Source organism: Leucoraja erinacea, chromosome 20, assembly GCF_028641065.1.
Source record: "Leucoraja erinacea ecotype New England chromosome 20, Leri_hhj_1, whole genome shotgun sequence".
In the NCBI taxonomy this organism is placed as follows: domain Eukaryota; kingdom Metazoa; phylum Chordata; class Chondrichthyes; order Rajiformes; family Rajidae; genus Leucoraja; species Leucoraja erinaceus.
The window spans coordinates 9,979,911-10,002,598 of record NC_073396.1 but is presented as its reverse complement, the minus strand read 5'-3'; the positions used below and the strand labels follow the sequence as shown (position 1 = coordinate 10,002,598).

Genomic DNA, 22,688 nt, shown 5'->3' with positions numbered 1-22,688 from the left:
CTTTCTATGCTGAAAATCTACTTGAAATTTCTGTTTTGATTTATACTGTGGTTTTTTATATTCAGCCATCGCATAGAACTGGCCATAATTTCACATCTCATTCCAAAAGACGGCACTTCCAACAGTATGATGTTCACTGAGTAAAGTACAAGTATCAGGATGAATTATCTTTTTAAGTCTCTTTACTAGATTGTGTACATGGCCTTTTCATTCAAAGCTCAAAGATCCATCTAAAAAGTATATTTTGTCGCTGTGTAATTGATGATTAATACAAATTACTGTTTCATTACAAGTTAATCTGTTGAGGATAATAACGTGGCACCAAGTTGGTAGAAGTGCCCATTTCCAAAAGACATGTTTTATGCTTTCAAACATTGGATTATATTTTTTCTGGTTTTTAATTTTCTGGTGTTTAATTTTGACCTCTCATGAATATCAAGATGATATAATTCTTCCTTACAAATGTTGCAACTGCTTGACAAATGTCTTTAATTTCTTGAGAATATTATGATGAATCACAGGACTTTTCAAATCTCCGATATGTATTGCTGGACATCCATAACTATGTAATTATATGCACAAAATGAGAAAAAAGTAAATATGTTCAATATTCAGATTTATTTTGGTGTAAGATGCACGTTTGCAAACATTGTAAGATTTTTCAACCTGGCTGCAATGATCACTTAGATTTTTCCAGGGAATGTGCCTTGCTCCAATTGATCATCCCATTTCTTTATCTGAGGATACAAAATGCCTATTGTTATTTCATAGCAAACAATTTAATTGGTTCAGTAGCATCTCAAGTTTTAATTGACCAGTAACTTGTTTTCTTACATAATTATAAAATTAAATGTTAGATGTGGTAATTTAACAAAGAGGACTTTGGATTAGATTGAACATTTAAAAATTAAAATAACCATTTAATTTTAAACATTAAAACCAACAATACTGTAAATTTTATAATATGCAGTTTATTCCATCACTTACCCATGAATTTGGGCAGATTGACTTGAACACCCTGTTGTACCATTCACAGGGAGAAATATCAACACCTTTTGCAGTCAGTGCTTTAGTACAACGATGGAAGTCTGCAAAATAATCACGTATAGTTTATATGGTCATAATTATATGACTATCTGCATAATTCAATTATATTTATCTAATTTGAGCAATTATTGATCACATAGGAAAAATGGGCTGTTGTTTTGCATCAATTGTGCATTGCTAACACTGACCAATACTTAGTACTTCCAATTCAATTCTGCATTTAGATTGAAAAGCGCATGAGTATGAAATATGTTTAATGTAACACAGTCTGTGCAGTGGGCAAATAGAGCATAAAGAAGATACATATTAAACAATCAGGTAGTTGAAAATAAGACCTACAATTGTCAAAGCTGTCCTGTCCCCTGGCTTTTAGGAAGCCACAAAAGACTACAATTGTATTTTCAATAATTTTAATGCAAATTGAACTGCTGCAATCTTATAAGGCTACGGTAATAATAAACTTAAAATTGATAATTAAACAATAATGGGTTAGAGATAAACTGAGGCAGAAGTGAAGAAACCTAACTTTTTACGTGGCTGTACTGAACTTGGTTGGGAATTACATTCACAGAAAGTGGTCATCGGCCTTGGCTTGGAAGCTACTAGACTAATATACCCTAAACCCACACCACCAGCTCTCTACTATTCTGAAGGTTGAAATGTCAAATGCTCATCCAAGTAATTTTTAAATGCAGTAAGAGTTTTTCTTTTCTCTTACTATCACTCTTTTAATCAGTAAATTTCAGCCAATCTGAGTAGAATATTTTCTTAATATACTTTGAATACAATTGACTATTTTAAATCTCCTCCCTTGGAGAAACAGGTCCTCTATCTACATGTCTTAGAACTTTGGATATATCAGTTTATTATTTCCTGTTTCATTTCCCACCTATCTTTCAGACTTGTGTATATACTCCCCAATGGCAGGGACACATTTTCCAAGACAATAGCTGAGGGATGACCTATCCAGAGTCTATTGATCCCAGCTCCCCTAAAACCAGTTCCAAAGCCGCAGGGAAATCCCTCCTGCAGCATCTCTCCAATAATGCAGTTATATGTACTGTTCTAGTCTATACTCAATATCACATGTCAGCAGGAGTAATCTGATGAGAGCACAGCTGTGAAACTGTTTTACTATCAAATAATTGTTTGCAACCCACTTTGGCAAATTATTTTATACCTTAAGGTAGGTCTTTTCCAAACTGGGTTTTAAAGACTAGCTGCCTGTAAATTCCACTGTCAAAAACCACTCTCACAACTGTTTTTCTACTAGCTGACTGGCAACAAAATTAAATGTACATTTTAATCATTGCTACTTCCTGAATATCTGCCTGGAGGACTTCATTGTTCATTCGACCTACCACAATGGATTATGAACTTTAGCTCCACCTGACTCCCTGATCCAATGCAACCCCATACTCCCTACAAAGTCCCACCTGCATGGAATGTTATCCCTTTTCCTCGTAAAAGAGGAGCAACAAATCATACTTTAATCACACTTTGCCGCCAAAACACCTTCTGCTTTCCTAATTATTGAATCAATTTTGTTTTCATGATTCCACTTCTCTGTCTCTTTAGCTAAAAGACTACTGATGGCATGGATTGTAGCTGGATCAAGTAATGTGCAGTGATGGGGGCCCTTGTCTATTTTACAGTCACCCATTGTCCCTCTGCCTGCATGTTCTTTAATTGGGCGGTGATCACTTGTAAGATCCTGTCAACCTATGCTCAATCAAGTGAATGGACTGCAATGATATCAGCTGCCACTCAAGGTCCAAAGCCAAGACCTAAAGATAATCCAACTAGCAGCAGTTCCTGAAAATCACCCAGTTCACTAGGGTCCTGGAGTTACCTTTCCATTTGATGGGACTAAAGAGTCCCATTGTGCCTATGCTTTCGCAATGTAATTTGATTTTAATGAAATTACTGACTATACATACATTTACCAGTTCTTTCAAGGCCAAAAGTCAATTAACTTGCATCTTTTCTCAATGATTTTGAACTTGTTTGTTTATGCAGCAAAACTAGAGCATTTGAGAAATAAATGTGGATTTGCTAAGTGAATGCAAGCAGTAAATGAGCAAAGGAATGAAAGATTGTTTTTTTCTGAAACCAAATATAAAAACAAATACCATTCACTTGCTTCAACAATTCCCACATTGTACACCGAAACCAAAAAAATCTATAACTATAACAATTTCTTGGTAAAGCTGATCAAGAACCTGCCATTGAGAAAACAATCTATAATTTTCCCTATACGGATCTCTGCATGACAGATCCACTATTGCATGGTAGCCAGACGTGCATAATGATTTCTAACATATGCTTGCTACCACTTCTGTGATTTGGATTAACGTCTATCCTTACTGCAAGACTAACTTCAATGCAAGTTAAAGAAGGTTTCAAGTTATGGGAGTACAACAATGGACACCAGCTTTGGGGAGGAAAGAACCCTCGTACAGTTTTTCCTAAGACCGAAACAATCTCTCCATTAGAATCTTCAAATCCGTTGCCATCACAAACTCAACCCAGATTAGCCGACGTAAACCAGCTGGCATTGGAATAAAACCCTCACTGTCCCAAACTCATGCCTGGCATATTTTTCTTATATATCCTAACCAATGACACTATGGGTCTTGTGCATAACAGAATCTTGTGGCAGAACACCTGAAATTAAAAAATGCTATGAATCTATTTCACATTGTTCATTTAACATACTTCTGCTGACATCAGTCTCATCCCAACATTTTCTCACCCAGGTAATTTTGGAAGCAGTTCCTGGTTTGGTTTTGATTGGGAAACCTAGAATCGAAAGGGGCAGTCTTATAATTCTTCAGTTTGTCCTTGATTGTCTCTGCCATGGTGCCTGACAAAAGATTTGAAAAATATTTTTGCAGAACATATTGAGTCTAACCAATAAAGAGCAAACACAAAATGCCACTTGGAGAACAGGACGACAAAACAATCTGTACCTTCAATGAACAAGGCTTCTACAGATGCCTTTACGCTGAATCAAATTGAGTGGATTGCTGCTAGACCTCTCTTCCCCACTCACCCATTTTTCATCCAGTGAAAGGTATCTGCACCCTGGGCAGGAAGCCCAGGGTTATGTCCAAATCAGCAGCATATAACATTATGTGTCAAAAAGAGACACAGACCCAATTGTTCTGGAGACAGTTAAGTTGGTATTCACCTATGAATAAAGTTTTGAGTAAAGCCAATATTACTATTTACCAATTGTTGATTTTAATGAAGTGGCAGAAAGAAGACCCCTCTAGCAAATCTTAGCCAATTGGAAACTTGATACATCAGAAAAAAATCTGAAACCAAAATAAATTAAACTCCAACTTATTATTTAAATATTATTAAAATGATCCTTACCAGGATTTAAATACCTTCACTGTAGTTCAAAACGTTTCCTAGAATAAAAACATTGGGTGATATAAATACAAAGCTTGACAGTTTAAATATCAATTTCAGGTGAACATTTATATATAAAGTATTACCAAATAAATAAATACATCCTTTGATTTTAAGAGATTCGAAGGAAAAATATAAATCCATATTCTAATTTTGTAATGTTTCTAGTACTTATGTAAAGACTCATCTGTTAACAGTTAACTAGTCTCAAATACAGCTTATCCTCTGGTGTGAACCCACTGAAGTGCAGTGACATCAGCGTTAATACTTTCACTTACGACATACTTCCACTTTCGACATCAGTATTGTTCTCTCCCATTTTAAATAAATGAGAAGTCATTTTAAGTGAATTTTGGCACTCAATGGCATAAGACTGATCCAATCAACTGAGTACTCAAGCTCAGAAAGCTTGGGCATGCATTAAAGCCTAGTCTTTATCCTGCTCCAAGTATTTAAATGCAGTGGTGATTTTCATATAAAGTTCGTTGAATTCATTTCCTGTTTACTGTTAACATCAGTTTTAGCGCACATTACTAGAACCCCTGACGCCACCATCCGTGTCAAATCGTTGAATGGACTTAAATTTCAGAAACAACAGCAAGGTTGAATATTAGGAGGAAACACGAATTATGTTTTAAGTTTCCATCAGGTAAGTCTTATCAGCACGATTGCCGCTGGAAGGGCATTTCTAGGATAGCCAAGGGCAAACCAATACCTCGCTAACACTGGTTACTGAAGAGCAGGATTTTAGGAGGTCTGAGGGTCTGAAACGTCCACCCATTCCTTCTCGCCAGAGATACTGCCTGTCCCTCTGGCTAACTGGCTCCCGGTGGGTGCATGAGACTGCACCTCGCTCAAAACTCGGGTTGCCCGCTTCCCTTCCAGCCACCCCGAACCCAGCCACCTCCACCCTCCCCACCTGTGGCACCCCACAGCCCGCACCCAACGCCCTGCCCGCCCTTCACCAGAGGCAACGCCGGATCCAGCGGGGGCTCAGGTGCAGCGCTGCGGCTCCGCTCGCCCTCACGCAACAACAAGGAAGTGCTTCTACCCCGCCCCGGCCACCGGCTCCGTGCGCCGTGGACAATGTTGAATGGCGGGGGAAGGGGGAGGGAGGAGGGTGGAAAGAAGGGGAGAGTGCAATTGGGAAAGGAGAATGGGGGGATGGGGAGAGAGGGGTGGGAGGATGGGGAGAGAGGGGGGGGTGGTGGACAATGAGGAAGGGAGGGGTGAATGAAGGGGGAAGGATAGGGGGAGGGTGCAGGCACGGAGCAGCGGGTGGCGGAGGGAAAGGTCAGTGAGGACGGGCTGAGGGAGGGGAGCGAGTACAATGGAGGGAGAGGTCAACTGGGGAAGCAGAGGTCAATGGACGGAGGGGAAGGTCAACAGAGGGGTCAATGGATGGATGGTGAGGTAAACGGCGGGGAGGCAGGGGCTGAGTGACCGGCGGCGCCACCCACCTCCCTCGGGCGTCGTCGTCGTCACCGCCACCGCCTCGACAACTGCAGCGGCGCGAGCTGGCGGCACGTGCGCGGGACGGTCCGGGCCTGGGCGGGAAACCGCCGCTCCACTCCGCACCCGACACCGTCCCACTCCACACCCGACACCGTCCCACTCCACACCCGACACCGTCCCGCTCCACACCCGACCGTCGTCCCACTCCACACCCGACACCGTCCCACGCCACACCCGACACCGTCCCGCTCCACACCCGACACCCCCCGCTCCACACCCGACCCGTCCCACTCCACACCCGCACCCCGCACCGTCCCACTCCACACCCGACACCGTCCACTCCACACCCGACTTCCCGCTCCACACCCGACACCGTCCCGCTCCACACCCGACACCGTCCCACTCCACACCCCGCACCGTCCCACTCCACACCAATTATTATTTCGCTCCCTGGCCAACGGTCGACCGCTGCCCCAGCCCCAGCCCGGACCAAGGCGGGTGGTCGGACTCGCCCTCCCCGAGACTTACCGGCGAGGTACAAAGTTGCGCCAGGCGTTGGCCAAACCCAGATCACCGTGGCTCACACGCCTGCAGCCCATTATTATGCACTCATGCAATTTTAAGCCACCAAACCAACTGGTTTCCAGTTTGACCCTCGCCCAATGCTCCATATCTGACCCTCGCTCCCTTGTCCACCTACTCCTTTTCACCGGAGATGCTGTCCAACCCGCTGCGTTACTCCAGCTTGATGCCTGACCCTGCTCCACTTGCTCGTGTTTGACCATCACTCTTTTGTCCACTTGCCCTTTTTGACCATAACTCCTCTGTCCACTTGCTCTTGTTTGACCATTGCCTTCCATGATTTAAAAAAATTACGACATCCCTCTCAAGCCCAAGGCTATATCAGCCTCCCCCCATCTCCAGTTTCCTCCATAATGTTTCGGACAAAGACCCATCATTTATTTACCTCTGTACTCCACAATTTGAGATTTGTAATTAAAAAAAAAAAAATCACATGTGGTTAAAGTTCACATTGTCAAATTTATTAAAGGGTATGTTTATACATATTGGTTTCACCATGTCGAAATTACAGCTGTGTTTATACATAATTTCTCCCCCCAAAAAATTTTCAGAGCACCATAATGTTTGGGACACATGGCTTCTCAGGCATTTGCAATTGCTCAGGTGTGTTTAATTGCCTCCTTAATGCAGGAGCTCTCAGCACCTATTCTTTCCTCCATTCTTTCCATCACCTTTGGAAACTTTTATTGCCGTTTATCAACATGAGGACCAAAGTTGTGCCAATTAAAGTCAAAGAAGCCATTATGAGACTGAGAAACAAGAATAAAACTGTTTGGGACATCAGCCAAAACTTAGGCTTATCAAAATCAACTGGTTGGAACATCATAACTAATCGCCAAGGGACTGGCAGGCCAAGGAAGACCTCCACAGCTGATGACAAAAAAAATCTCTATAATAAAGAAACATTCCCAAACAACTGTCCAACAGATCAGAAAAACTCTTCAGGTCAGGTGTGGATTTGTCAATGACCACTGTCCGTAGAATACTTCATGAACAGAAATACAGAGGCTACACTGCAAGATGCAAACCACTGGCTAGTCGCTAAAATAGGATGGCTGAGTTACAGTTTGCCAAGAAGTACTTAAAAGGGTAACCACAGTTCTAGAAAAAGGTATTGTGGACAGGTGAGATGAGATTAGATTAACTTATATCAGAGTGATGGCAAGAGCAAAGTATTGAGGAGAGGGAGAGAGGAAAGCATACCAGACCAGTCCTAACATCGGTAGTGGGGAAACGTGCTAGAGTCAGTTATTAAAGATGGGATAGAGAGCAGTCAAAGAGTGAAATCATTGGAATTGTCAGCATGGATTTACGAAAGGTAAATCATGTCTGAAATCTTATAGAATTTTTTGAGGATGTAACTAGTAGCGTGGATAAGGGATAACCAGTGGATGTGTTATATCTGGACTTTCAGAAGGCTTTCGACAAGGTCCCACATAAGATTAGTATACAAACTTAAAGCACATGGCATTGGGGGTTCAGTATTGATGTGGATAGAGAACTGGGTGGCAAACAGGAAGCAAAGAGTAGGAGTAAACGGGTCCTTTTCACAATGGCAGGCAGTGACTAATGGGGTACCGCAAGGCTCAGTACTGGGACCCCAGCTATTTACAATATATATTAATGATCTGGATGAGGGAATTGAAGGCAATATCTCCAAGTTTGCGGATTACACTACGCTGGGGGGCAGTGTTAGGTGTGAGGAGGATGCTAGGAGACTGCAAGGTGACTTGGATAGGCTGGGTGAGTGGGCAAATGTTTGGCAGATGCAGTATAATATGGATAAATGTGAGGTTATCCATTTTGGTGGCAAAAACGGGAAAGCAGATTATTATCTAAATGGTGGCCGATTGGGAAAGGGGGAGATGCAGCGAGACCTGGGTGTCATGGTACACCAGTCATTGAAGGTAGGCATGCAGGTGCAGCAGGCAGTAAATAAAGCGAATGGTATGTTGGCTTTCATAGTCAAGAGGATTTGAGTATAGGAGCAGGGAGGTTCTACTGCAGTTGTACAGGGTCTTGGTGAGACCACACCTGGAGTATTGCGTGCAGTTTTGGTCTCCAAATCTGAGGAAGGACATTATTGCCATAGAGGGAGTGCAGAGAAGGTTCACCAGACTGATTCCTGGGATGTCAGGTCTGTCTTATGAAGAAAGACTGGATGGACTTGGTTTATACTCTCTAGAATTTAGGAGATTGAGAGGGGATCTTATAGAAACTTACAAAATTCTTAAGGGGTTGGACAGGCTAGATGCAGGAAGATTGTTCCCGATGTTGGGGAAGTCCAGGACAAGGGGTCACAGCTTAACGATAAGGGGGAAATCCTTTAAAACCGAGATGAGGAGAACTTTTTTCACACAGAGAGTGGTGAATCTCTGGAACTCTCTGCCACAGAGGGTAGTTGAGGCCAGTTCATTGGCTATATTTAAGAGGGAGTTAGATGTGGCCCTTGTGGCCAAGGGGATCAGAGGGTATGGAGAGAAGGCAGGTACGGGATACTGAGTTGGATGATCAGCCATGATCATATTAAATGGCGGTGCAGGCTCGAAGGGCCGAATGGCCTAGTCCTGCACCTAATTTCTATGTTTCTATGTATTGTGAACAGGTGAGATGAAGATTAACTTATATCAGAGTGATGGCAAGAGCAAAGTATGGAGGAGAGAAGATCCAAAGCATACCACCTCATCTGTGAAATGTGGTGGGGGTGTTATGGCCTGGCATGTACTGAAGGTACTGGCTCACTTATCAACATTGATGATACAACTACTGATGGTAGTAGCATAATGAATTCTGAAGTGTGTAGACACATCCTATCTGCTCAAGTTCAAACAAATGCCTCAAAACTCATTGGCCGGCAGTTCATTCTACAGCAAGACAATGATTCCAAACATACTGCTAAAGCAACAAAGGAGTTTTACAAAGCTAAAAAATGGTTAATTCTTGAGTGGCCAAGTCAATCACCCGATCTGAACCCAATTGAGCATGCCTTTTATATGCTGAAGAGAAAACTGAAGGGTACTATCCCCCAAAACAAGCATAAACTAAAGATGGCTGCAATACAGACCTGGCAGAGCATCACCAGAGAAGACACCCTCCATCAATTGGTGGGTGTCTTCTCACCAGTGATGTAAATGAATCAAAGACTTCAAGAAGTCATTGCATGCAAATGATATGTGTCTTTTTACAATACTGCACACAAAAATGTGACAAATGGGGTCAAACTTCAAATTCCTTCAAAAAAGTTTACAAGCACTTTATTGGGTTCATGACTAACATAGTATCAACAACAAATATAAGAAAAGATAGCATATTGATGACAAGTTTCTGAAAATAGCATTAGAGTACACAAATACATTTTGTGTAGCGGTTGTTGCGTGGTGTCCACCATTGACTTTCACAACCTAATTTGCGACCTCTGCCGAGTTTGCCCTTGACTCATACTCGCAGCATGGTCGTCACAAGGTCATAGGAGGTCGTAGGTAGGTCATAGCAGGCCGTGATGCTAGTCGTAGATACTCGTGGCATCAAGTAGGTCGGGGCGCTTTTTCTAGCCTGATGAAAAGTGTCCACGAGTAAAAAAGGTCATGAAAGTGGGACAGGCCCGTAAGTACCCATATTTCTTATTCCTTTCTATGTTTATGAATACCACATGGAACAATAAAATTGCAAACACCATTTCCATTTCATTCACCTGATCATGTAGTAGAATACTGCATCCACCTTAGTGGACACCGCAACGCGTGTTACACATCATACACACAAATGTGCGGTGGGTGGACACTAAATAAAATGTTCGTTTTGGTGAACCAGCGAAAAACAAGCATTTTCACCAATGCGATCTAAACGGCACGTTAGCTTATGGATCTGAGCGACATCGATGGCCGATGATTCGTCAGATCGTTTGATTTGGGCTGATTTTTTTTGTACGTAAAATGTCTCTGTAATGGTCGTTGCGGAGCTTCTCGAAGTTGACACGAAGGAATAAAGTTAGGGCCTTGGTCCGTACAAAAGTAAATAAGAGAGTGTTGCCAAATTGAAAATTGGCTCAGTTTCTTATTTTTGATGACCAATTTATGTCAAAACATTTTTTTTAATTTTTAAAGGTCAGGAAAATATCGTGAACTGTCGTTGCGTTTTTGACACCACGATGTTTTTGATGTATTAAATTGCAAAATAAGAAAAAATAATTAACTCACCCAAAAATCGCTACTACCATTCCTCGTTGGGTATTTGAAAAACAGAGGTTGGAGCCTCCGTGATTTAACTTGCAGGGGGTACCGACCCCGATAATAGTCGTTGTGACAATGGACACCAAGCTCAACGACAATTACGGGATCTTTACTGTACTGTATTACCTTTATGTTACTGTATTTTTCTCCTAGTATAGATGAAGATATTTCCCTTGACCATTATCAAAACATATGTATGAAGGGCCATATGAAGTTTATTTATGAATTAAATATTCATGACAAAATGTGGCAACGTTTTTTAATGTCACACTTTTGGTGTCCAAAATGGTGGGAAAACGATGAAAATTTGTCTTATGAAAAAAGTTTTTGACTGTCGATCTTGAAGTTATTGAATTTATATCTGCTATTTATAAGGTTTCACATGATGGGTAGGATTTTGTTAAGAACAGTGTATTGGTGTAAAAAAGTGAATACTAATCTTGTGAATACTAAAAGTGAACACCTCCGCTCGGTCCGCAATAACCAACCTGACCTCCCGGTGGCTCAGCACTTCAACTCCCCCTCCCATTCCCCATCCGACCTCTCTGTCCTGGTTCTCCTCCATGGTCAGAGCGAGCAACACTGGAAATTGGAGGAACAGCACCTCATATTCCGCTTGGGGAGTCTGCATCCTGCGAGCATGAACATTGAATTCTCCCAATTTTGTTAGCCTTTGCCGTCTCCTCCCCTTCCTCAGCCCTCGAGCTGTCTCCTCCCATCCCTCAGCCCTCGGGCACCTCCTCCTCCTTTTTCCTTTCTTCTCCCCGCCACCCCCCATCAGTCTGAAGAAGGATTTCAGCCCGAAACATTGCCTATTTCCTTCGCTTCATAGATGCTGCTGCACCCGCTGAGTTTCTCCAGCATTTTTGTGTACCTTCGATTTTGCAGCATCTGCAGTTCCTTCTTGAATACGAATCTTGTTCGTCAAAAACTGTCCAATATTGTAAAAAGACACATATGCAACAAAATACTAAACACGACTACTTTCATTTACATGACATTGCTGTGTCCCAAACATTATGGTGCCCTCAAATGGGGGGACCATGTATAAACACCAAAATGTATAAAAATGGCCTGTATTAAACTCTGACAATGTGCACTTTAACCAAATGTGATTTTTTTTCTATTACAAATCTCAAATTGTGGAGTACAGAGGCAAATAAATAAATTATGAGTCTTTGTCCCAAACATTATGGAGGGCACTGTATATAAAAAAAGACGTTTCGGCAATTTATACAAGAGAACAAATACAAGAGAACAAATTAACTGCAAGGGGTTCACTCACAGTGCTGCTGGTGTGTAACAATAAAATATATTATTCCACAGTTCTTTCCAGATTCCCTTTTCCTTAACTGTGGATCCCCCCCCCCCCCGCATTTATGGTCATTTTCTCATACTTTACCCTCATTCCATCTTCTGCCGAAAGTAAGAATAGGGTAGACCTTTAACCCTTCAACCTTCACATTCAATTGACCATCTGTAATTTCTGCCATCAATGAGATGCTACAACAGGGCGCATCTTGTCCTTTCAAACTTTGCAAAGGCACTGCTCAACTCCATCTCAGTGCCAAATCTCCATAACCTGCAATCATTCAAAAATATCTCACTACATTTTTTAATCCTAATGAGCTGGTATCCACAACTCTCTGGGGCAGAGAGTTCTTGAAGTTCACCACTCTTTTACTCACCTCCATTTTAAATGACCAGCCCCTTGTATTTCGTTGGTTAAGAAGCTCTTGGGAGAACTGGCAGCTTTTTGGAGACCATGAGGACCTTGGCAATGGCAGCTCCATCTGTAGTGCAGACACTTGCTCAATGGTTAAAGTATAATAAATGTTTTAAATTCCATGAAAGTGCATTGTTTGGATTCAATAAGCACTAATATACAAGATCACTAAATATATTTAAAAAAGACATTTAAGCAATTTATAGTTGCAAGTCAAGAGAACAAATCTCCCTCTCCAAGACAGACGTGAAGCTCACCGTTTGACCTGTTTTTACAAAATGTTAAATGGACATAGACTACAAGTTCTACACCAAACCCAAACCAATTAGGAGCAGACGAGGGCATTCGATCCAATTTGTGATCCCAGCTACAAAGACAGATGTATACAGCAATTCGTTCTTCCCCCGCACAATTAAAGCATGGAATAATCTCCACCCAACTATAGTTACCCAACCAGATGCAACTAAATTTAAAGTAGCTCTTTCTTCCCAATAACCCTTTCTGGCTTAAGCCCTCCCTTCACCACCTCCAGTTTAAATTCCATTTGGAATATTTTGGAGGACCAAGAAACCAAGAACCAAGAACTGCAAGGCCAAATTAACGGCAAAGCGCAGCTTGTGTTCCATCACAAAATATAGGGTCTCGACAAGGTTTGCACTGAATTGCCAAACCGCTTTTAGTCTGTGGCAGTTCAAAACCGGTGTCTTCTGAACCTGGAAGCATAATTAAATGATTGATGTTGGGAAACAAGGGATATCAACTTCAATTGAGACTAACATCACTCATGAGAAACAACCAATGAAGCCCAAAGGCATGAGTGAATGACATTTCACCACATGTACCTACAGACTGCTGCTCTGCCAGCTGTGATATTCAGACAGAACTGCCAGCTTTTGAAGCCCATTAGAGGTAAAACTTGTTCATTGGCTCAAGTGTTGTAATGTTTTCAATTCAATTCCATCCAATTGCATTGTTTGGATTCATAAACATAATCCACAAGAATAAAAAAGCAATTGATGTTTACAAGTAAAGAGAACAAATTATTCAGCTGGGTATAATTTACGAGTTTAATTACAAACCACATTTCTCACAGCACTTTTAAGATACTTCACCAATACAATGCAAAAAACCATTATAACATCTGAAAATTAGTGCAAAGAAAATTTCAATCCACCGTTGCATCTAACTGAATCATTTTGTAGAAGGCATGCAAACCATAAGCTTTACATAACATGTTAATTGTTCGGTGTACGCATGGTGAACTTTCCACTTAAAATCACTAGCACATTGAAGTACATACAAAGAAAACCACACAGCATTAAGTAATTTATAGTCACATTGCCAAGGTAACTGATATTCTGCACATTAAAAGTCACCAATTAAGAAATACAGTATTGAAATTGGATAGGTCGGTAATGTCAACATTTGTTTACATTTATAATTCATTTTTCAATTTTTGTGTCAGTACAATTCATCTACACCACAGGTAGGTTGGATTTAATTGGCAATTGTTTATGTCTTTGGCATTTTTTATTTAACAAGAGATTTTTACTGAAATAAATACCAAGTGTTTCATTTACCAAAAGTTTAGCAATCGTGTAATCAATGTATGTCATTGTCTTACACAGGTAAACACTTTAGACAAAAAATATTTAATACAAAATAGGTAATAAGGATACACATCAATGAATTAATCATACAGAAATATCAACTATTTTGTGAATGTATAAAGTCATCAACTATTTGTTTGGAGAAAATTAAACCATACTGAATTTACTAACTTCTATTCTCTAGCATAAAGTTCATGCAGACTGCAATAATTAGTTTCATTGTGATCTTAAACTAAATCATTTATTTTTGGCCTCACCAATATTCCTGTTTCCCATGAAGAACAAAAGAATGTAAGCAGCAACTTTCATTACTTCAGGAAATTATAAAGTGCTTATAACCCATGAAGTACGTCCAATGTAAATAAAGTTGTCAATTTATACACAGCAAGCTCCCAGAAACACCAAATTATTTGTTATATTCATTGAATAAACATTGGCTGGTACATCGAGGTGAATTGCCCTGCTTTGCAGGATTGCCAAGTAATATTTAATCTGAGGGCAGACTCAACATCTTACCCCAAAAATGCCACTGCAGCTAATTTGAGGTGCTAGCAATAATTATAATGATCATGTCTGTGAAACTATATGAATCAAACAAAGTATTACAAGGCTGAAAACTTACTGTTCATATTTCTACAATTTAAGCCATTAGTTTTATTTGGATTAATTCGTACATTGATTAATAGTTTGTCCATTAAAGGATAAATTATATAATAGATATTTCCCCCATTGTATTAAAATAATCATTTGAAACTTACTCAATGCTGGCAATCACTTAAGAGTCATTAGGCACATCTTCAGCAAAGGCTGCAGTAACATTTCATTGTTAAAGTTGGCACATTGCCATAATGTATTCACAAATAAGTACTCTTCGATTTCTCAACCGATCCTTCTTCCTATAAATTAACTTGCCCATCTTAGAACTGAAACTTACTTTCTCCACAACTCTTTTCAAAGATGTACTGTGTGTTCATTATTCAGCAAATTTTCTTCATTAATAAAAACCTAGGAAAAATTAGATGATTAGCTGTAATTTTAATTAAATGCAACTTTGTGTTGTAGTTAACATATACAAGATTTAACTTACAAGGAACATAATATTCATAATCTATCTCCCAATAGCGACCTCTTCCTGATCTTTTAAAAATCCAACTGTCATGTCCTTATGAAGAACATATCTTTAAAAAAATGTTTAAAAAATGAAATACAGTAGAGATCTCTCAATGTTCTAATAATTTGAAATGAAATTAAATCCTGGAAATGTACTTAAAATCAATCAATTTGCATCTTCAAATTAGGAATGATTGGATTTAATGGTTTGTAAAAATTAAGGACAATTACAACCTACAGTAGGCCATGTATCTTTATTTGATTTGAGTACATTATACATTATTACATTGCATACTATGATTATGTCTTTCTAAATTATTTTGAGTTTGTGTAAAATTGGAAGCAGTAAATAAAATAATAGTTCCAAGACAACCCTTACCCCGCCTCACCCCCATTATCATTCAAATGTAGAAAAAAAATGCATTTCCCCAGTATTCTTCATTCTCTACCCACCCCAAGCAATTTCATTTGAACTACATTAATAAATGTGTATGGTATTAAATTTTAAAACAAAGAACAGCAGTAGAACCCATGTTATTGCCACAATGTTGACACATTGATCTAGTGCTCAAACTAGATGTTCAAAATAAGTGCAAGTCCTCTCATTCTAAAATGTAAAGGAACAGTTTGGAAGCCCTTTAAAACAAGTTTTAGCTTAAAGCAAGGCTGTCATGATTTTGTGTACTTAACTCTATCATGACTACCCATTATAAATAGGTCCATACAATCCAAATGTTCTTTAATATGTTAATTTTGAGCAGGCCCATTGGGTATCCTCCCATATGTACTTGGTAAATACAGTTGAGACATATTTTAAAATCTTTATTAAAAGTTGGCAGATCCCATCGTACACAAAAAAATGCCCAAAACCTGTTTGTCCACTTCACATACCATTTTACATACAATGTGAAGCAATGAACTGCAGATGCTGGATTAAACCAAAGATAGACACAAACTGTTGGAGTAACTCAGCGGGACAGGCAGCATCTCTGGGGCGAAGTAATGGGTGACATTTCGGGTCGAGACCATTCTTCAGATATAAGATTTATATAACGGTGCCTAAATTTACTTAAGTACCAATTTGTTGTGGGCATTCAATTCTACTTAAGTTAGAATAGAATAGAATAGAATAGTTTCTTTATTGTCATTGTAACATGGGCCATGTACAACGAAATTTAAAATGTCAGCCAGTCAGTGCAGCATTCAAACATTTCTAAAGCTAACGAAACATCCACGGTAAAATAATAAAGATAAGCAAATAAATAAATATCACAGACAAAGCACGCATACACACCCAACCCTCCATCCTTCTGTCGATTTCACCGTTACCACAGTTGAGGTTTAACTAAAGCCAGTAGTCGTGGGGGCACAGGAACTGCACTTACTGCAATCTTGACCAAAATACAAAGTGCTAGAGTAACTCAGCGGATTAGGCAGCATCTGTGGAGGTAATGGATTGGTGACCTTGAGGGTCAGGAACCTTCTTTGGACATTGTAATAGGAGGGAGAAAGCTGGAAAAGCTAAGTGGGAGCAGGACAAAGCCTGGCAAGTGATAGGTGGATAGAAGTGGGTGGGGCTTGATTGGGAAATGGGGTGGAGTAAGCAACAAAGACTCAAGATGAAAAGGAGAAGAATATCAGATAAGGAGGCGAGGAATGCAATGTGATGCCTAAGGGAGGGACATAAGTGAAGGGGCAAAATAGTGAGAGAAATGGGTGCACACTGGAAAAAGGGTGGGGTAATATTTAACATTGGAGAATTCAATTACAGGTGCACAACCTTTTATCCGGAGTTCCAGAAACCGAAAAGCTCCGAAAACCGGCCATTTTTTCCAGATGTCGTCTGCGCACCAAAGCTCGCGTTTGGCGCCAAACTTGACCCAAAACGACCCACGGCCAACCCAGGTCTGTACTACTGTAGCGGCTGCCTCCTCCCTGGAGACTGGGAGACGCTTAAACATCTGCAAATCATTGCTTAAATGTTAGTCAGTTAGTTTGGAGGGCTTTTATGTGAAGGGGTAAACTTTAATTCTTAGTCCCCTACCTGGTCGGAGAGGCGGGGAGCGGTCAATGCCTTACCGGGTCGCTGTGCAGTAAGCTCCGCAGCGCTGTGGCCGGTGGGGCCGCGGGCGGCGCCGGTTGTAGCTCCGACCCCGGCAGCTCTACCCCTGGCTGCGAGGCGCTCCAAATCCAGCGCGGCCCGTGGCCGGACACCCCAGCTCCGCGAATGTCGGGAGTCGGCGGCGTCGCAGCGCTGGGATACCAGCGGGGTGCGGGCAATGCCTTACCGGGTCGCCGTGCGGCAAGCTCCGGAGCGCTGTGGCCGCCGACACACAACATCGCGGAGCGTCGCTGGATTTGGAGCCGCGCAGCCAGGGGTAGAGTTGCCGGGGTCGGAGCTCCAACCGGCGCCGTCCGCGGCCGGACGGAGCCCCCAGCTCCGCGGCTCCAAATCCAGCGACACTCCGCGAATGTTGGAAGAAGGCGGCCACAGCGCTCCGGAGCTTGCCGCACGGCGACCCGGTAAGGCATTGCCCGCTCCCCGCTGGTATCCCAGCGCTGCGACGCCGCCGACTCCCGACATTCTCGGAGCTGGGACGTCCGGCCGCGGGCCGCGCTGGATTTGGAGCGCCTCGCAGCCAGGGGTAGAGTTGCCGGGGTCGGAGCTACAACCGGCGCCGCCCGCGGCCGGACGGAGCCCCCAGCTCCGCGAGGTTGGGAGTCGCCGACCAGGTAGGTAGGGGACTAAGAATTAAAGTTTCCCCCTTCACCCCTACACCACCACATAAAATCCCTCCAAACTAACTGACTAACATTTATGCAATGATTCTCCCGGTCTCCGGGGAGGAGGCAGCTGCTCCAGACTTTTCAAGCTGCCCGCGCTACCCACCTAATCTACGCTAAAAATCTTCCATTCTGAAATCCGAAAATGTCCGAAATCCGACAAGTGTCTGGTCCCAAGGCTTTCGGATAAAAGGTTGTGCACCTGTATATTGTTGGGTTGTAAGCTACATGTAGTTGTGTTCCCTATTACCCAATTCCCAAAATTCTAGAAACATAGAAAATAGGTGCAGGAGCAGGCCATTCGGCCCTTCGAGCCTGCACCGCCATTCAATATGATCATGGCTGATCATCCAACTCAGTATCCTGTACCTGCCTTCTCTCCATACCTACCCCCTGATCCCTTTAGCCACAAGGGCCACATCTAACTCCCTCTTAAATATAGCCAATGAACTGTTCTCAACTACATTCTGTGGCAGAGAATTCCAGAGATTCACCACTGTGTAAAAATGTTTTTCTCATCTCAGTCCTAAAAGATTTCCCCTTTATCTTTAAACTGTGACACCTTGTTCTGGACTTCCCCAACATCGGGAACAATCTTCCTGCATCTAGCCTGTCCAACCCCTTAAGAATTTTGTAAGTTTCTATAAGATCCCCCCTCAATCTTCTAAATTCCAGTGAGTACAAGCCGAGTCTATCCAGTCTTTCTTCATATGAAAGTCCTGACATCCCAGGAATCAGTCTGGTGAACCTTCTCTGTACTCCCTCTATGGCAAGAATGTCCTTCCTCAGATTAGGAGACCAAAACTGTACGCAATACTCCCGGTGTGGTCTCACCAAGACCCTGTACAACTGCAGTAGAACCTCCCTGCTCCTATACTCAAATCCTTTTGCTATGAATCCTTATGTAATACAAATTCCAGTTAACAGTCTATCAAGGAGGAATTATTTAGAATACAACTTAAAGATTAGTTAAAATATTGAAACGATTTCAGAAGAGCCAACCATTAACTTGGGTATGTGCAGACAACTTTAATAGAAAAACATTTAAATTATATTTAGATAAATAAAAATACAGGTGAGATTTTCCAGGTGAAAGAAAGACCAGATTTGGGACTTAATTTTTTTTTTCAGATGATCCAAATTTTGTTTTCCAAATCAAACCCCTTATTTTGTCGTTAAACAAAAATCCACTGTAATTAATTAATAGATTAGTAGTAGTAAATTCATCAATTTGCTCACTGCAGGAAAATGATGAACTGTACAATAAAATTATTCCTACAATTTTCTAGTTTTTCTGTATGAGGGAACAGTGCCTCAATTATTATGTTTGTTTTAATTTATCACACCATTGTTTTCCAATATGAACAATTAAGATATTCAGTTTTAGGAATTAAATATCAGATCAAGCTTTAAAGCTTTTGGTCAGCAAGAGATGACCAAAAATAGTAAAACAAAATCTTCATTGACTTTCTAAACTCACCATTAGCTGCTGTATCTCATTCTGTGGAAATATTCTATAAGTTCATCATCATCAAAATCATCATGCCCCTTCTTGAGACGTCTAACCCTGCTTAAATAGATGATGTCTTTCAGTTTTTGTTTGATGATCGTCAAACGGCCTGGTTGACTCCCTTTAGGTTGTCCCAACAACAGAACACATCCAGCATGTCTGCTGTGTTCAAATAAGGTAGCTGCAATAAAATGGTAGGACATTGGTACATTTTTTTCTTTAATAACATTAATTCTTTAACATCTGAAGAACAATCAGGTAAGAAGTATTAAATCAGCATCTGCTATGGAGATAATTTTGAACTTTAAGTGTATAACATTCTTGTACATAAATCCTCATGTAATGAAGGACAACATAGCTTTTACCTTCTTAACTATTTGTTACTCCTGCAGGTTACTTTTAAATGACTTGTATACAAGGACATCAAGGACCCTATGAATATCAACCTTTTCCCATCTAACACCAGTCTTAAAAGAAAAGCAGTTTTGTGTTTATTTTACTGAAGTAGATAACTTCTTATTGAAACATATAAGATTGTTAAGGGCTTGGACACACTAGAAACATGTTCCCAATGTTGGGGGAGTCCAGAACCAGGGGCCACAGTTTAAGAATAAGGAGTAAGCCATTTAGAACGGAGACGAGGAAACACTTTTTCTCACAGAGAGTGGCGAGTCTGGGGAATTTTCTGCCTCAGAAGGCAGTGGAGGCAGATTCTCTGGATGCTTTCAAGAGAGAGCTAGATAGGGTTCTTAAAAATAGCGGTCAGGGGATATGGGGAGAAGGCAGGAACGGGGTATTGATTGTGGATGATCAGCCATGATCACATTGAATGGCAGTGCTGGTTTGAAGGGCCAAATGGCCTGTTCCTGCACCTATTGTCTATATTCTTCCACATTTGACTCTATCTGCCATATTGTTGCTCACTCATTCAGTTTGTCTTAATCCCCTTGACACCTCTGAGATACTATATTTGGTCTCATCAGTCAAGCTATTGATATAGATTGCAAATAGTTGGGCCCCCATGCTGAACCCAGTGGTACCCATTGCCAAAATGGCAAGGCACTATTTATTCTTACTTCATCCAAGCCAGCATATTATTCCCCAGAGGAGCATCATCAACAGCCTACTGAAAATACAATTAAAAACACCTCCTATCGTCCCACTCATCTTATCTATTAGACGCATCCTCATGGTAGTCCAATAGGTTAGTCAAACTTGATTTTCCTTTCATAAATACATGGTAAGTCTGTCTGTTCAGTCAGATTATTTTCGAAGTGTCTTGAGATTGCATCTTTAATAATAGATTCCACCACTTTTCCTGCATCAGGGTCTATAGTTCCCCATTTGCTGCCATCTTTAATTCTTTTTTTAAATTTATTTTCATTTATCTATTTATTTATTTATTTATTTAATTCTTTATTTCAAACAGAATAAAAGAATAAAAAGCAAGCGTGAAACAGCATACAAAAAACAAAACAAGAATATTTATAAAGTGTCATAAACAATATCTATAAATAAATGAAATCGTACGTGTCCGAAAAGGAGCAGGAAGAAGCCAAAGCTTATTAATTCCCACCCCTTATTCAACTGCTTATAATTATCTTTTTCAAATTTAGCAGCTATATGTACACCATATGTACACCAGCAGCTATATGTACACCAAATGATTTACATTTATACATTAATCAAATATTTACAAAGCCATACAAAAAAGAGAGAACAAAATAAAAAAGAAAAGAAAAAACCCTCATATACTATACAGTATCTTAGTCATATATACAACCCATCACCCTATAATCACCCTTCCCAATACAATCAGTATAATAAATATCCCACTCACAATCACCTATCCTCATTCCAATATCATTTTAAAAAAGTTTTTTGTACATCTTTTTAAACTGAATTATGTTTGTGCTAAGTTTTATCTCCTGTTCCTTAAAAGTAATGTTACATTTACTATCCTCCAATCTGCAGGAACCATTCCAGACTCTGTCATTTACTTTTTTGAGCAAATTCAGCCCATCAAATCGAACTATATTTGAAGATCAACGTCATATTCACATATAAATTAAACATAGATCGTAGGATCAGAAGCAATTTATTCTTAGTTCCTACAAGTTATCACAGAAAATAAAATATGGTCTTCTAAATTAATTGTCAGTAACTTATAGTAGGAATTGGTAGGTTGACTTACTGGTAAAGGCAACCACATTTTCAGTACCATTTTTTAACTCCAGAATGATATTTGGATGCAATGGATGAAGCATATAGAGGTTATGACTTTTTTCTGAAAAACTTTCCAGCAACTGAGAAAATTAAAACAAATATTCCATAAATCATTTTAGAAGAGGAACAATAAAAATTATATGTTGAGTGAAGTGGCACATTAGAATAAAGATCACAGGGACAAAAATTAAATCAACTTTTGCTTAATTTCATATTTTATGATTCCATCAATAATTAAAGATATTAGTGATTAGTAAAGAAACTTTAACAAAATCATAATAAAGAATAATGTGTCAAATATTTAAGTGGCAAAACAAAGTAGAAAACTGAATGCTAGATACAAAATACTTAATGACATTTGACTTCAAAGTATACAAGTGAGAATCTCATTTATATGATTTACCCAAGGAAACCATCCATGTACAATCATACCTATGCGTTAAAACATTGAAATCGACATCCATGGCTGTAACATTCACCAAATTGATACTTTGGCTGTATCAACCCAACAGGACTGTCACTCATTCAACATGCAATTAAAATAGATGAAGGCATCATGTTAAATCATGTTCTTATCCTCATCTGATGACCCAGCAATTGCATTTCCAATGGGATTTTGCGGTCATAAATGGATGAAACACAAACCAGTATTTTAACAAGAGGCTATGTGACACATTTCTGTTACTCATTTGGCTGCGATCAAAAGGCATTTTTTTAAGCATGGTAATATCTAGGGCTAGTCATAATGTCTCCATTGTGCGAGATGGTCATGGATCAGTAATCAATTTACACTAAATGAGGATCAAAAGAGCAACAAATTCCAGTTCAAAATTTACATATTTTCAAAGGTTAACCAAGATAATCATTTTTAATTTCACTTGTTTACCAAATTTTTAGAAGCTATGATTTATTTATGTACTTTTCAAGTGTACTTGCAATAAAGTACATAGTGATATATATATATATATATATATATATATATATATATA

General features: G+C 40.1%; 2 protein-coding genes across 8 annotated transcripts in view; both read right to left on the bottom strand.

The window, feature by feature from the left end:
* Window positions 1-599: 599 nt before the first annotated feature.
* Window positions 600-6,898, bottom strand: LOC129706757 (cytochrome c oxidase subunit 6B1-like). Of its 4 annotated transcripts, none has more exons than XM_055651216.1 (5): window positions 5,433-5,576; window positions 4,429-4,466; window positions 3,803-3,913; window positions 988-1,088; window positions 600-737 (listed from the first exon to the last, which is right to left on the bottom strand). In XM_055651216.1, the coding sequence occupies exons 3-5, from the start codon at window positions 3,906-3,908 to the stop codon at window positions 684-686; spliced, it is 261 nt and encodes an 86-aa protein (XP_055507191.1). In that variant the 5' UTR covers window positions 3,909-3,913; window positions 4,429-4,466; window positions 5,433-5,576; the 3' UTR covers window positions 600-683. The 4 variants fall into 4 exon arrangements, with proteins under 4 accessions (XP_055507191.1, XP_055507195.1, XP_055507194.1 ...); XM_055651220.1 differs by having other exon boundaries at window positions 4,443-4,466; window positions 5,433-5,572; XM_055651219.1 differs by lacking the exon at window positions 5,433-5,576 and adding an exon at window positions 5,183-5,267.
* A 6,610-nt stretch (window positions 6,899-13,508) lies between these two features.
* fam234a (family with sequence similarity 234 member A) overlaps window positions 13,509-22,688 on the bottom strand; it is a 29,949-nt gene continuing 20,769 nt past the window's right edge. For all 4 annotated transcript variants that reach the window (XM_055651209.1, XM_055651208.1, XM_055651207.1 and 1 more), the window contains exons 11-13: window positions 21,668-21,779; window positions 19,444-19,654; window positions 13,509-15,074 (exon numbers count right to left, since the gene is read on the bottom strand). In XM_055651209.1, the coding sequence (XP_055507184.1) occupies window positions 19,446-19,654; window positions 21,668-21,779 (321 nt within the window). In that variant the 3' untranslated portion in view covers window positions 13,509-15,074; window positions 19,444-19,445. The remainder of the gene's footprint in view (window positions 15,075-19,443; window positions 19,655-21,667; window positions 21,780-22,688) is intronic.